The sequence below is a fragment of the Pleurodeles waltl genome, chromosome 1_2, assembly GCF_031143425.1.
Source record: "Pleurodeles waltl isolate 20211129_DDA chromosome 1_2, aPleWal1.hap1.20221129, whole genome shotgun sequence".
Classification (NCBI taxonomy): Eukaryota; Metazoa; Chordata; class Amphibia; order Caudata; family Salamandridae; genus Pleurodeles; species Pleurodeles waltl.
In genome coordinates this window covers 77,434,182-77,448,561 of record NC_090437.1, presented here as the reverse complement: position 1 = coordinate 77,448,561, position 14,380 = coordinate 77,434,182, and the positions used below count along the sequence as shown (strand labels likewise).

The 14,380-nt window shown below is 43.3% G+C and overlaps 1 protein-coding gene across 1 annotated transcript in view; it reads right to left on the bottom strand.

Moving 5' to 3' along the window:
* Nucleotides 1-14,380, bottom strand: part of NCBP1 (nuclear cap binding protein subunit 1) — a 511,810-nt gene that overhangs the window by 374,875 nt on the left and 122,555 nt on the right. The window contains exons 11-12 of the mRNA XM_069236547.1: nt 7,599-7,709; nt 4,810-4,874 (exon numbers count right to left, since the gene is read on the bottom strand). Coding sequence (XP_069092648.1) covers nt 4,810-4,874; nt 7,599-7,709 — 176 coding nt within the window. The remainder of the gene's footprint in view (nt 1-4,809; nt 4,875-7,598; nt 7,710-14,380) is intronic.

Below are 14,380 nucleotides of genomic sequence, written 5' to 3'. Positions count from 1 at the left end.
ACGAGTAAAATAAGGGGCAAGTCAGAGGTCACGTGTGGCTTATATGTGGGTGACATTGTTATAGTTGAAGCAACGTGTTATAACAATCGTTTTCTGTAAAATGCACATCTTGGACGCATTTGAAGGTCCTCATGTGATAATGGATCATGTTTCCGTAGATGGTGTTGATACTGTGGCTTTCACATGTAGTTATCTCCGTTGCGGGAGTACCCAGTGGCTCTTCCTGCCTGTCGTGCCAATCAGTCCACACACATTTTATGAAAATGTAATTATTGACCAGAAACAAATGGACTGAGGCGGGGAGTGAGGTTCGCTGGCACAATATTAACGGATAGCGGAGCGCGTTAAAAAAACTGTTCCGGCCACGAGTGCAGCTAGTGTAGCAAGTGCAGTGCTGCCATGACCCTGGTGCATTGGTGTGTGACTGCCCTTGGCACCGAAGCATGGCAGTCTTTCACTTGCAAACCAGATGGTGTGGTGAATTTTATTGCTTGAACTGGGGGCCCTTAGCTTTATCTCCAGTTCCACCGCCCTGTAGAAGGCGAATTAACCAAAAACAATGCATTCGTGCAACTGAACTCTCGTTTTGTGGGAGGGCGGTTAGGGGAGGAGCAGTGTGGATCATCAAATAATACCAGTGCATTTAGAGGGCTCAGCTCTCAAGAGTGCAGCAGAGGCACTCAGGCAGATTGTTAGACAATACACTCATATCTTGGTTTATTCTAACGCCACTCCCTGTGACCAGTCGGGCCAAATTCTTTGCTTGCAGCAGGGCCCGCTGAACCATAGCAGTGACCCAGAAGCCAACCTCTTGGTGGTGGTGGATAAACCAAGGCTGGGGATGAGACGCTCTAATGCTCTCCAGGGACGTAACTACCAAAGGATACAGAAGGTACAGAGGCACCAGGGGAACAGAGTGAGAGCAGGAACCCCACTTCAGTTGTGGCTGCCTCTTACAACTTGACAATGAGGCCTTGGGTTCCAACTCTTTGTGGTAGCAAGGGTGCTATGGGGCCTAAATGACGGCACTTATGCATGCATTCCCAAAATGAGAGCCAGAAGTTGGCCGATCAAAAGTCCGTAGAAGGGTTATTAGAAAGCATAGGCAAAGCTGATAGTTCTTGACTGTGCAAGAGCTGCTGGCTTGGTCAAGGTCTTTGAGCCATGTTGTTCAGCAGTGTGAATTTTGTGCATCATGGCTAAACGTTAAGGGGGAAAAGAAGCAACACTGTACTCCATGCTGATACTTGAGTGTCCACACTTGAGAGAAAAATAGAAACTGCATGCTCCAAAATGTTGCTGGACAAAAGAACCTGGCTTGGATAAACCAGAACATCAATTCATGGAGCCAGTTTGTAAGAAGAAGCTCGGACAAGAAATAATTCACTAGTCAGAACCTTTCGACTGTGCCCAATTCACACTGGAGTAGGACACTTATCTACCAGAGAGCAGTTATTACTGTAAAATATGTACAAATCCCTGTCCTGCACAGCAGGAAATACTATCAATTTTTTTAGGCACTTTAATTTGTGATTCAAGCGTTAAAAGGCAAAGTCTCCTTTTTAGACATAGGTCTTTATCAGGGAGAGTGAGGACAGATTGTGATTCTGATGGTGTATGTGCCTGACTGTGTGTGACTGGAAGTACGTGTTGACATACTTTCACAGTCTGTCTATCATTAGCACCAGCTGCAACGGCATTGCAAATGTAGCCCACACCCTCATCTACAAAATGGACAGAGGAGAAAGACGTAGATTTTTCCCCCCCCTCTTTTTTGAACGGAAAATGGTTGTCATCCATACACCGATTTCCAGAAACGTATTTTGAGCCTTCTAAAATGTGACTATTCAAACACAGTCTATGCCTTTTTAAATGTGAAGCAGAGTGCATGACTCACCTGTCCCAAACTGGAAATAAATACTCTCATTTATGTTCCCACTAAAAAGAGGAAACCCCACAGGGAAAACTGAAGGTCCAGATTTTTGACTAATCACATATTTGGAAATGAGTTGATATTTTGTGAGCCCCTCGAAGAAAGGCCTTTGAAAGAAAATGGTACAATATAATGGAATCTCCAAGGTAATCCATTTGTGGTGTGTAGGGAATTAATTGGTCTCATTGTAAATGCATAGTTAATGTACAGTGCATTTTACCACTAAAGAGACTGTTTATGGATGGTTTTACATTTTGTAGGTAAAGGAGCTGAAGCATACAGTCATGCAAGTTGAACCTCTTAACAGGGTAATAAGTAGTCAGCACCACTTCCTCATGAGAGAGCAAAGGCTGGTCGTTTAATGAAGCAGCATTAGAAAGGATTTGCACATACACTGATGGACCAAAATGAAGGTTTGAATATGAAATAAATAATTTAGGTCTAGCTGTTTCCATCAACTACAAAGGAGAAAGAATATGATCCCACAGTAAGGAAAGTATATAGGCAAGAGACACGCTCATGAAATACATGCAATATAGTGCAATCACAACGGTGACCACAAAGATAAGTAAATGACAACATATATTTTTGTATTAGGGCCACCTAATGAGATCACAAGGTTCTCATAATATAATAAAGCGCAAGGTGTGGTAGCAGGAAACCTATTTAGTTGGTGGTAGGAAAGCGTTGGGGCCCTGGATACACAGGGGAATCCTGACTGGCCTGTCCGGCCAAAGCATGCAATTTGCTCACTGGCTGAGAATGCCAAGAACAGAGAAAGTGACTCAGCTCAGAGGGTGTCTGCACGTCTGACCAGTGAAGTGTACCCAGTCTTGAGGCAGCCGCAAGCACCCAGTGACTCAATAGTAATGGATCCGCCTTGAGAATTTAAATAAGTCACCACTCTATGATTTTAATACACGCTGTCAGCAAGTACTTACTGGCAGCATGGCGCATACGCAATTCCGTTATCAGGACTGTCTTAATCACGAGTGGTCTATACCTTTTTTATTCCTTAAAGAAGAATTGTAGGGGGGGTTTGCAGCTGCATTGTGTATTGTTGAGGAATGTTTACTGAATTGTATTTTATGTATTTATGTTTATATACTACTTTGGATTTTATTACTATTGTATATTCGCTTTGATGATCGATTGATCGAATAAAGCATGTGTCCAATCAAAATCAATGGATCACTATTGGTGGTCTCGGTGTTTGCTTGTATTGCTCTATCATGTTGTACCTGTATTGAGTATGGACAAAAGGCTACACGGCTACCACACAGTGATGTTCCCACTGTTATACGTGGTATATCTATTGTATTTGAGGGCGCTTGCAATGCTCTTCCAGAGGGGCAGGAGGGTGGCAGTGTGTGCATCTGATCAGAGATGTTATTTCAGTGATGTGTTAAAGTTTTGGGATTTTTCTGGCACATTTATATGTTGATATACTTACAGATGTCCACCACCTCTGATGCACATTTCTCAAGAGGTACTTTAATGACAAATTCGGATTTGCTAGTAATATGGTAGGCCACAGTTATTGGGTTGGTGGTGAAGCAAATGTTTTGAAGAAATTGTGTGACCAATTTGTGAATCAAGTGCACTGCAGCTAGATCAAGTAGGTAACTCAAGTCACTAGACGTGGAGGTCAGGTAATATTACGATTTTTCACAGCCTGCGATGGGATGGGATCAGACCTGGAAAATGCCAACTGTATGCAACAAACATGCGAGACAACCATCGGCAAATAGCACAATTAGAAGAATCAAAATGTGTCAGACTGTGTATTGAAAATATTCTTGCATTTCACTCATCTGCCACTCGGTCGGTCCACTGAGGTTTTTTCTGTAAAAGTCATCTTGCTAGCTTTTACTATGGTGCCAAAAACCAAGAAGCTTCTTAGTAATTTTCCTTGAGAAACGAGGACCAGGAGAACAAGCTTTCACAGTAGAGGTTTTGTGCCATGACAAAAAAAGGCTAGAACATAAAAACTGAAGCAATGCCAAAGGGTGACTAATGTCACAAGGGGAGTGCCCTCTGGCAAACAGACCAAAGGGCAGCCAGTCAGCCTGGTAAATGCCCTAGAAAATGCTGTGTAGTGGCAGTAAGGGCCCAAACATCCGACTATCAGGACATGTCTAAACCTTTGTTCGTGGATCTCTCGTGGAGCCAAAAGGGATATAGTAGCTCTGGGGATAAATCAACACCTATGGCATTGTTCTAACAACGAGATAATCATTTATCAGTCTGTGTCTGAATTTATGTTTAGCTAGAAGGTCAGTGGGTTTATTCACAATGTCACTGCAAAGGTACAGACTACAAATTTTCTTAATCAGGGTATATGTCTTTAAACAATTAATAAACATATCATCACATATATAGCTACACATATATACACAAACTGTACCCCATGCACACATTACAGAAAGAAACATTGGTTCTTGTTCTTCGTTCTAAGTCTTTAAACAAGTGGCTGGGATTTGCAGGAGGAAAGGCAGAGTCAGAAGGAGGGGTAGTAATGGACAACAAATAAATAATACACCGATGGTATAAGGCAAAATCATGGTCTTGGGTTTCTAGTCTAGTATGATGCCACAAAAAGGCCAAAAAGGCACAATGAGCATTGGCAGGTTGTTGAAACCTTTAAGACACCTCTAACCAAGGCCTGGAGGTTGAACCCTCAGAGACAGAAAATAAAAGAAGGGAAAAAGTAGTGAACCTCAGACAGCATCACACGAGGTGAAGAATTATAATTATCCCAGCCGACTGCCTCTTGCAAACAGCAAATTAACAGCGTATGAGACCTGGTGGAGCATAGATTTATAGAACATAGCAGAATCCCTCTTTTCAAATGATGAAATAATGCATTTCTTTACCTGTCCACACAAGTTATGTTCATTGTGTCCATCCGCATGTACATCATCTCTGTAGCTTGTGCAAGCTGAAAAGGTCATTTAAGGAAAACATGCCCGCAAAGGTGATTACACAATTGTAAATAACACTATCCTAGGAGTGAGTGCCTAAAAAGCCAAAACAAAAAAAAAAAAAAGAAGAGAATTCAAACAGGCTTGAGTGTCAAAGGCATGGGCCACAAAAGCAATAATAACAGTACTGAAGCGACGGAATAAGGACAGGTAATGCGTAAAATAATGGTTTAGTATTACAAAGCTTCAATTAACATTTTATCCAAGCCTCAATTTTGCCAACTGTAGCTCCTAAATATATTCGACAGCTCATATAATGAGCACTTCCCTTTTAAATTGGCCCAGTTCTTTCAAGACCAAATGCCAACACCAAAAAGTTAAAGAGGAACTGTAGGTGTCTGGAACACTAACTTGGTGAAAGATTCAAGAAAAGCGTGGACTATTTTGCATCTCATTGGATGTCTGAATTTAGCTTCAAGTCCCACTCTGAAAAACATTCTGAAGGCCATATTACCAGTAACAGATGGGAGCTTATGAATCAATCAATTTCATAGCAAACAGAAAATGATATCTATTTCTCAAGAAAAAACATCCACTTGGTCTGATCACGTTACATATAGGAAATATACTTTGACATGGTATTATTATTAGATAGAAACCTAGCTGATTACATATCTGCTATGCTGGAATTTAACATTGGTAGTAAGGATAAGTGGTATTAACATTATACTAATTCATTGTACAGCTGCAGCTAAAAATTTGAAAAAAACGTCATATTTGGGAAGGTTAAAGTGTGACTCATTTGAACTCCATGAATTTACAAGTAAACCTGCGTGACAATTTTTTTAAAAACATTTTTAAAGTGAAAACAGGGATTTGCCTACGCCACAGATGTACGTATTTTCAATTGAACGTGTTCACATTCAAGAGAACTAAACTTTACCAGTAAAATGTGTGTGCTTTGAAACTGAAATTGAAAAGTAAATGCTTTATGGTATTTATTAACCACTGGGGATGGTTTCTGTGGTACTAATTAAACAATAATTACTTGGAATGTATATTCTTCAGACTTTGAAAGGTCTTACTTTATCTTTAAAATCTGGTATTCAGTTGACTCACAGGGACTAATCGACTGAGGCACCAAAGCTTGACCTTAAGGTCATAGCCTCAAATGTCTCATCTTTCCAGTGGCGTTAAAATTGTGGGCCTTTGAGTTAAGACACTAATAAGTATCTTCTAATTTGTGGCTAGTTATACTTTGGAAGGAGCGTTGGGTGTATTTATAGTGTGCACATTCAGAACACATTATGTCACCGACAGACTAAAGCAAGATTTTTAAGCACAAAGCTTTTTGGGATTAAATAGAACTCAAACCTAAAAACATTGATATAGTTATAATTTACAAAAAGTGTTAATTTGTCACACTTGTATTAAAATAAAAATTATAAAATGTTTTATAAAAAATAGAATAGATCACAACTTTAAATAAAAGCTTTTAAGCTATCCAGTACTAAACGTAAAGTTTCAGAAGATGAGCGCTTAGGCATGGTGACTGCATATCTAACATGAACTATCAGGTGAAGACACGCTTTGCAAGATAAATTTACTCAAGGGTATATATATTTACATACATACACACATATATATACATACACATATATATATATATATATATATATATATATATATATATATACACATATATATACACATATATATATATATATATACATATATACACATACATACATATATACATATATACATACATACACCTATCTCACAAAAGATGCCCAGGTTCATACTAAAGGATTTTGATATACCCTACAGGAATCCCAAAAGATTTTAGAACAATTACATCACCCAGAACTTATCGTGGCACGCTACATCAAGAGTGATTTCCCACACCTCGATAGGTAAATACCGCCTTGGTGGAGCTCAACCATTGCTAGGCGTCCTTAACTAAATTAAAGCTGGTTTATAGCAGGGATACAGATATTTTTATTACTTATCTTGAGGTATACCCAAGGAAATATCCTTTATTGCCGAGTAACCCAGATGGAATTAAAAAGCCAGAGAACTCCGATATCAGATAAGGAACTATGACTTTCGGGCATTTCAAGCCATCACATGCGTCAGCCGTTCAGAAAGCCTGTACAGGTCTTCAGCTTTATCACGGCTCCTATAATCCTTGCTTATCTACATACTCATGCCAGGCACCCTTTATGAAGCCTAAAAGTCTGGGGATCACTTTTAGAAAGAAATTAGTGACTTTCGTTATCAATCACAGTAGCTTTTCCTGAGCAGTACACCATATGACATGTTTCCCTTAATTCATCACCCCAACGTGGCCAAGATCGAGAACTGTAGTTAATTTTGGCATCCAATTTTACATATCATGTGCAATCTAGGATCTAAGTCAACACTAAGATGCTGTTACTCTTCGCCATGCCACAGCAGTGTGATCCAGATGAAAGCAGCAGACAAGTGCATAGTTGCTGAAACAAACGGGATTAATGACACTTAGATAGGGTAACCTCCCCAAATATATTGGGAGCATCCTGCTGGACTTGCATGTCATGCCTTTGAAAAATAAAGAATATAGTTTACTGAGCAGCATACATCAGAAAATTGTACACACAGTGATGCGAATGGAATAAGAAAGATAAAAATTCTAATACAGCCAAGTCTCCAGACTAATGACATTTATTTTTGTCCAAGCAGATGCATAAAATGGATACAACTTGTGGCAAGGATCCAGGCTGAAGTTTGCAAAGTTCAATAAGTAGAGTCGTGTACATGACATCAATATGAGGTGGTAACGGAAGTTGAAACAACTCTGCAAAGATCACCTGCAAAAGAAAAACGGAACTAAATACAGAAACAAAGGTTAAACCAAGTAATGGTTCTGGTTAGCTTTTGCTGTCACTTGTCTTGCCAAAATCAATTCAGTTAGAAATGAAGGAGAATGACAAAGATAATGAGTGAGCAGATAGCCAAATGCAGTTGGGGAGCACCTAGTACTTATAAAAACCTTAAGAAATTTGCGATTGAACTAAAAGATTTATAATGAATGATTTGGTAAAGAAATAAAATATAAATTAATTTAAGGATACCGGATTGAGTAAATGGGGTTCCTTTGTTTGAGAAATTAATTTTGCAGTGTAAGTCAAGGCATACACTTCCCCCTTTTTTTGACCATATATTGTTTTTATTGCCTTTAAATAGAAGTCTCCGGGAAACAAGGACCATGAGAGATTAAACTTCGAACATTGTCTGACAGGTGAAAAGTGGCTGCAACCCCTGCTTTTACAGAGCCAGATACGTTTACTGCTTTAGCCTAGAAAATGACCCGTCAGGTTAATGAACCTCTGGAACAAATACACTTGTAACCACTAATGCCAAAGCGCCAAGTTGACTTCACTTTAGGACTGAGGCCATTTTAATACCCAACCTATTTTTAGGATTGTAGTAAACGCTCTGATGTGTACAAGAAGCTCAAGAATTCTATGCCCCATACAATGAATTTGCATTTTCTTGGATGCAGCCTCAAACTGTTGTTACATTTCTGAAGTACTGCTTACAGACTCGGGCAGTCTTTCTGAATAGGATTATCATTGCTAACATTCAGCACTCATGAGGTCCACCAGCATTTCCTCAAGGACATTGAACAAATCATTGTCTGCAGAGGACAGACACACAAAAGCTCACCCTCATGTAAATTGTTTTGATAGATGAGATGATGTGCTACTCTAGCCTTATCTGCTGCAGACGTCTCAGGTCTAGGCCTATAAAAACTGTTTGTAGGAAGTGGGCTCTGTATGTGCTATTTCAAAGTAAGGAATAGCATGCACAGAGTCCAAGGGTTCCCCTTAGAGGTAAAATAGTGGTAAAAAATAGATAATACTAATGCTCTATTTTGTGGTAGTGTGGTCGAGCAGTAGGCTTATCCAAGGAGTAGTGTTAAGCATTTGTTGTACATACACATAGACAATAAATGAGGTACACACACTCAGAGACAAATCCAGCCAATAGGTTTTTGTATAGAAAAATATCTTTTCTTAGTTTATTTTAAGAACCACAGGTTCAAATTCTACATGTAATATCTCATTCGAAAGGTATTGCAGGTAAGTACTTTAGGAACTTCAAATCATAAAAATTGCATGTATACTTTTCAAGTTATTGACAAATAGCTGTTTTAAAAGTGGACACTTAGTGCAATTTTCACAGTTCCTAGGGGAGGTAAGTTTTTGTTAGTTTTACCAGGTAAGTAAGACACTTACAGGGTTCAGTTCTTGGTCCAAGGTAGCCCACCGTTGGGGGTTCCGAGCAACCCCAAAGTCAACACACCAGCAGCTCAGGGCTCTAATTTTCTAGGGTTCAGGGTAGCCCTTAAATACTAAATTTAAGGGCGTGTTTAGGTCTGGGGGGTTAGTAGCCAATGGCTACTAGCCCTGAGGGTGGGTACACCTTCTTTGTGCCTCCTCCCAAGGGGAGGGGGTCACAATCCTAACCCTATTGGGGGAATCCTCCATCTGCAAGATGGAGGATTTCTAAAAGTTAGAGTCACCTCAGCTCAGGACACCTTAGGGGCTGTCCTGACTGGCCAGTGACTCCTCCTTGTTGCTTTCTTTGTTCCCTCCAGCCTTGCCGCCAAAAGTGGGGGCCGTGGCCGGAGGGGGCGGGCAACTCCACTAAGCTGGAGTGCCCTGCTGGGCTGTGACAAAGGGGTGAGCCTTTGAGGCTCACCGCCAGGTGTCACAGCTCCTGCCTGGGGGAGGTGTTAGCATCTCCACCCAGTGCAGGCTTTGTTACTGGCCTCAGAGTGACAAAGGCACTCTCCCCATGGGGCCAGCAACATGTCTCTGGTGTGGCAGGCTGCTGGAACTAGTCAGCCTACACAGACAATCGGTTAAGTTTCAGGGGGCACCTCTAAGGTGCCCTCTGGGGTGTATTTTGCAATAAAATGTACACTGGCATCAGTGTGCATTTATTGTGCTGAGAAGTTTGATACCAAACTTCCCAGTTTTCAGTGTAGCCATTATGGTGCTGTGGAGTTCGTGTTTGACAGACTCCCAGACCATATACTCTTATGGCTACCCTGCACTTACAATGTCTAAGGTTTTGTTTAGACACTGTAGGGGTACCATGCTCATGCACTGGTACCCTCACCTATGGTATAGTGCACCCTGCCTTAGGGCTGTAAGGCCTGCTAGAGGGGTGTCTTACCTATACTGCATAGGCAGTGAGAGGCTGGCATGGCACCCTGAGGGGAGTGCCATGTCGACTTACTCGTTTTGTCCTCACTAGCACACACAAGCTGGCAAGCAGAGTGTCTGTGCTGAGTGAGAGGTCTCCAGGGTGGCATAAGACATGCTGCAGCCCTTAGAGACCTTCCTTGGCATCAGGGCCCTTGGTACTAGAAGTACCAGTTACAAGGGACTTATCTGGATGCCAGGGTCTGCCAATTGTGGATACAAAAGTACAGGTTAGGGAAAGAACACTGGTGCTGGGGCCTGGTTAGCAGGCCTCAGCACACTTTCAATTGTAAACATAGCATCAGCAAAGGCAAAAAGTCAGGGGGCAACCATGCCAAGGAGGCATTTCCTTACACTGTTCTTGGTTATTTCGCTTATTCAGCGATTATTTTTTGGGAAATTCATCTGAGTGGGATATTAATTTCAAGTACACACTCAAGCTTTTTTATGCACTGTTGACCAAATGTGAAATGGAATGCAAAGAGGTCCCAGCGAACAGTGAAGCTGTACTTGTTTGAGGGTGAGACATCGTACCATTGTGAATAGACTGGAGTTTGTCCAGGACAGCAATCAGCTCACACAAGAATGACTGCTACAACATAAATCAAATTGTAGCATTTCAGATGTGTTAGAATTTGACAGTGTTCCTGTCCTAGTCTCAGTCTCAAATTTCAGGGCTGTGACCTCATTCTTGTCATGCAGGAAAGCAGAATAATAAATGCTAAACAGTGCATGTGCCGAAGTGGACAGTTTCTACAGGAAGCCACATGCTCATGCTTTTTGCTGACCCAGAGGAGCTTTAAGCTCCCATAATTTTTTATACATTTCAACTGCTCCATCTATGTCAGTTCGTGATTATTTCCAGCACTTGTTTTGGATTCTGCCGTTGTGGTGGTCTTTGGAATGGTTTTCTTTGCTTCTATACCACAAAGATGACCACGACCACCTCCAAGTCACTGTCAGTGAAACCAGAGGAACACTCTTCAGCCTATTCTTTCACCACCTGTGCTTGTTTAGGCTTGCCCCCAATCAAGACAATGTGAGGCTGTATACTCAGCACCCTATGACAGAGCGATTTGCTTCTCCCCTCCCCCCCCCACACAGTCATGCCACCTGACTGGGCAAGACCCATGATGGGCAACTCACTCCCACACTAACTACATTCAGACTTCGCATACAGTGCCCACGCACTAATTAACGTATTCTTTGCACCAGTCATCACGGCTGTGTGATCATTTCACAAGAAATATGTTTTTGGTGCCCAAGAGCTTGTTCTCTATAGCCAGGAAGACTGAGCAAACTGAATGTGTTGTGCCCGCACTGGCCAAGATGTAACCCGTCACAGGTTAGACAAGCAAAAGAGGATTAAACCTCACATGGTGAATCTCCCCCTACAGGTTTTCACGGACCTGAACCCTGGGATAACTTTTGTGGACATGCCTTTTTAAACTGATTCAGTAGCTTGCTTGCGCTGTTATGTTTACATTTTGATTTGAATAAAACTACTTAGCTTGCCCGAGCACAAAACTTTCATCAGTGTTGAGTTTAAAACTAAACTGCCACTTACAATAGTCACTGTAGCACCACATTTATCACTGCACTCCTTGAGGACAGAAAATAATTTGCCAGTCTAGTCTTCCATAACTTACATTTCACCCCAGGGAGTGATGGGCTATACGTGGCTGAAAAACTGAACAGGCTTCAGATGAGGCGGTAATGTGGTTGACGTGGAGCAAGAGAAAGTGTGCGTGTGTGGACAGCTTGTACATGTGTGTGTGGGTACAAAATATGTCTGGTACAGCCTTTGTGCACCATCCTCCTCAGACAAGACTCACCCGGTGGGTCTTCAAGGCAAAGACTTGGCACCAGTTGTAAAATGGGGTCTGTGGTAGTGTAAAGAAATGGCTCCCTGTTGCAGTTACCCCCCACTTTTTGCCGGATACTGATGCTGACTTGACTGAGAAGTGTGCTGGGACCCTGCTAACCAGGCCCCAGCACCAGTGTTTTCACCTAAAATGTACCGTTGTCTCCACAATTGGCAAAACCCTGGCACCTAGGTAAGTCCCTTGCAACTGGTACCCCTGGTACCAAGGGCCCTGATGCCAGGGAAGGTCTCTAAGGGCTGCAGCATTTCTTATGCCACCCTAGGGACCCCTCACTCAGCACAGACACACTGCTTGCCAGCTTGTGTGTGCTGGTGAGGACAAAACGAGTAAGTCGACATGGCACTCCCCTAAGGGTGCCATGCCAACCTCACACTGCCTGTGGCATAGGTAAGTCACCCCTCTAGCAGGCCTTACAGCCCTAAGGCAGGGTGCACTATACCACAGGTGAGGGCATAGGTGCATGAGCACTATGCCCCTACAGTGTCTAAGCAAAACATTAAACATTGTAAGTGCAGGGTAGCCATAAGAATATATGGTCTGGGAGTCTGTCAAAAACGAACTCCACAGCTCCATAATGGCTACACTGAATACTGGGAAGTTTAGTATCAAACTTCTCAGAATAATAAACCCACACTGATGCCAGTGTTGGATTTATTAAAAAATGCACACAGAGGGCATCTTAGAGATTCCCCCTGTATTTTACCCAATTGTTCAGTGCAGGACTGACTGGTCTCTGCCAGCCTGCTGCTGAGAGACAAGTTTCTGACCCCATGCGGTGAGAGCCTTTGTGCTCTCTGAGGACAGAAACAAAGCCTGCTCTGGGTGGAGGTGCTTCACACCTCCCCCCTGCAGGAACTGTAACACCTAGCAGTGAGCTTCAAAGGCTCAAGCTTCATGTTACAATGCCCCAGGGCACTCCAGCTAGTGGAGATGCCAGCCCCCTGGACGCAGCCCCCACTTTTGGCGGCAAGTCCAGGAGAGATAATGAGAAAAACAAGGAGGAGTCACTGGCCAGTCAGGACAGCCCCTAAGGTGTCCTGAGCTGAGGTGACTGACTTTTAGAAATCCTCCATCTTGCAGATGGAGGATTCCCCCAATAGGATTAGGGATATGCCCCCTCCCCTCAGGGAGGAGGCACAAAGAGGGTGTACCCACCCTCAGGGCTAGTAGCCATTGGCTACTAACCCCCCAGACCTAAACACGCCCTTAAATGTAGTATTTAAGGGCTCCCCAGAACCTAGGAACTCCGATTCCTGCAACTTACGAAGAAGAGGACTGCTGAGCTGAAAACCCCCTGCAGAGAAGACGGAGACACCAACTGCTTTGGCCCCAGCCCTACCGGCCTGTCTCCAGCGACGCTTTCCCCAGGACCAGCGACCTCTGAATCCTCAGAGGACTGCCCTGCTTCCAAAAGACCAAGAAACTCCTGAACACCCTCTTTGTGCCTCCTCCCAAGGGGAGGGGGTCACAATCCTATCCCTATTGGGGGAATCCTCCATCTGCAAGATGGAGGATTTCTAAAAGTTAGTCACTTCAGCTCAGGACACCTTAGGGACTGTCCTGACTAGTCAGTGACTCCTCCTTGTTGTTCTCATTATTTCCTTCGGCCTTGCCGCCAAAAGTGGGGCCGTGGCCGGAGGGGGCGGGCAACTCCACTAGCTGGAGTGCCCTGCGGTGCTGGAACAAAGGGGGTGAGCCTTTGAGGCTCACCGCCAGGTGTTACAGCTCCTGCCTCGGGGAGGTGTTAGCATCTCCACCCAGTGCAGGCTTTGTTACTGGCCTCAGAGTGACAAAGGCACTCTCCCCATGGGGCCAGAAACATGTCTCGAGTGTGGCAGGCTGCTAGAACCAGTCAGCCTACACAGGTAGTTGGTTAAGGTTTCAGGGGGCACCTCTAAGGTGCCATCTGGGGTGTAGTTTACAATAAAATGTACACTGGCATCAGTGTGCATTTATTGTGCTGAGAAGTTTGATACCAAACTTCCCAGTTTTCAGTGTAGCCATTATGGGGCTGTGGAGTTAGTGTTTGACAGACTCCCAGACCATATACTCTTATGGCTACCCTGCACTTACAATGTCTAAGGTTTTGCTTAGACACTGTAGGGACACAGTGCTCATGCACTGGTGCCCTCACCTATGGTATAGTGCACCCTGCCTTAGGGCTGTAAGGCCTGCTAGAGGGGTGACTTATCTATACTGCATAGGCAGTGTGAGGTTGGCATGGCACCCTCAGGGGAGTGCCATGTCGACTTACTCGTTTTGTTCTCACAAGCACACACAAGCTGGCAAGCAGTGTGTCTGTGCTGAGTGAGGGGTCCCCAGTGTGGCATAAGCTATGCTGCAGCCCTTAGAGACCTTCCCTGGCATCAGGGCCCTTGG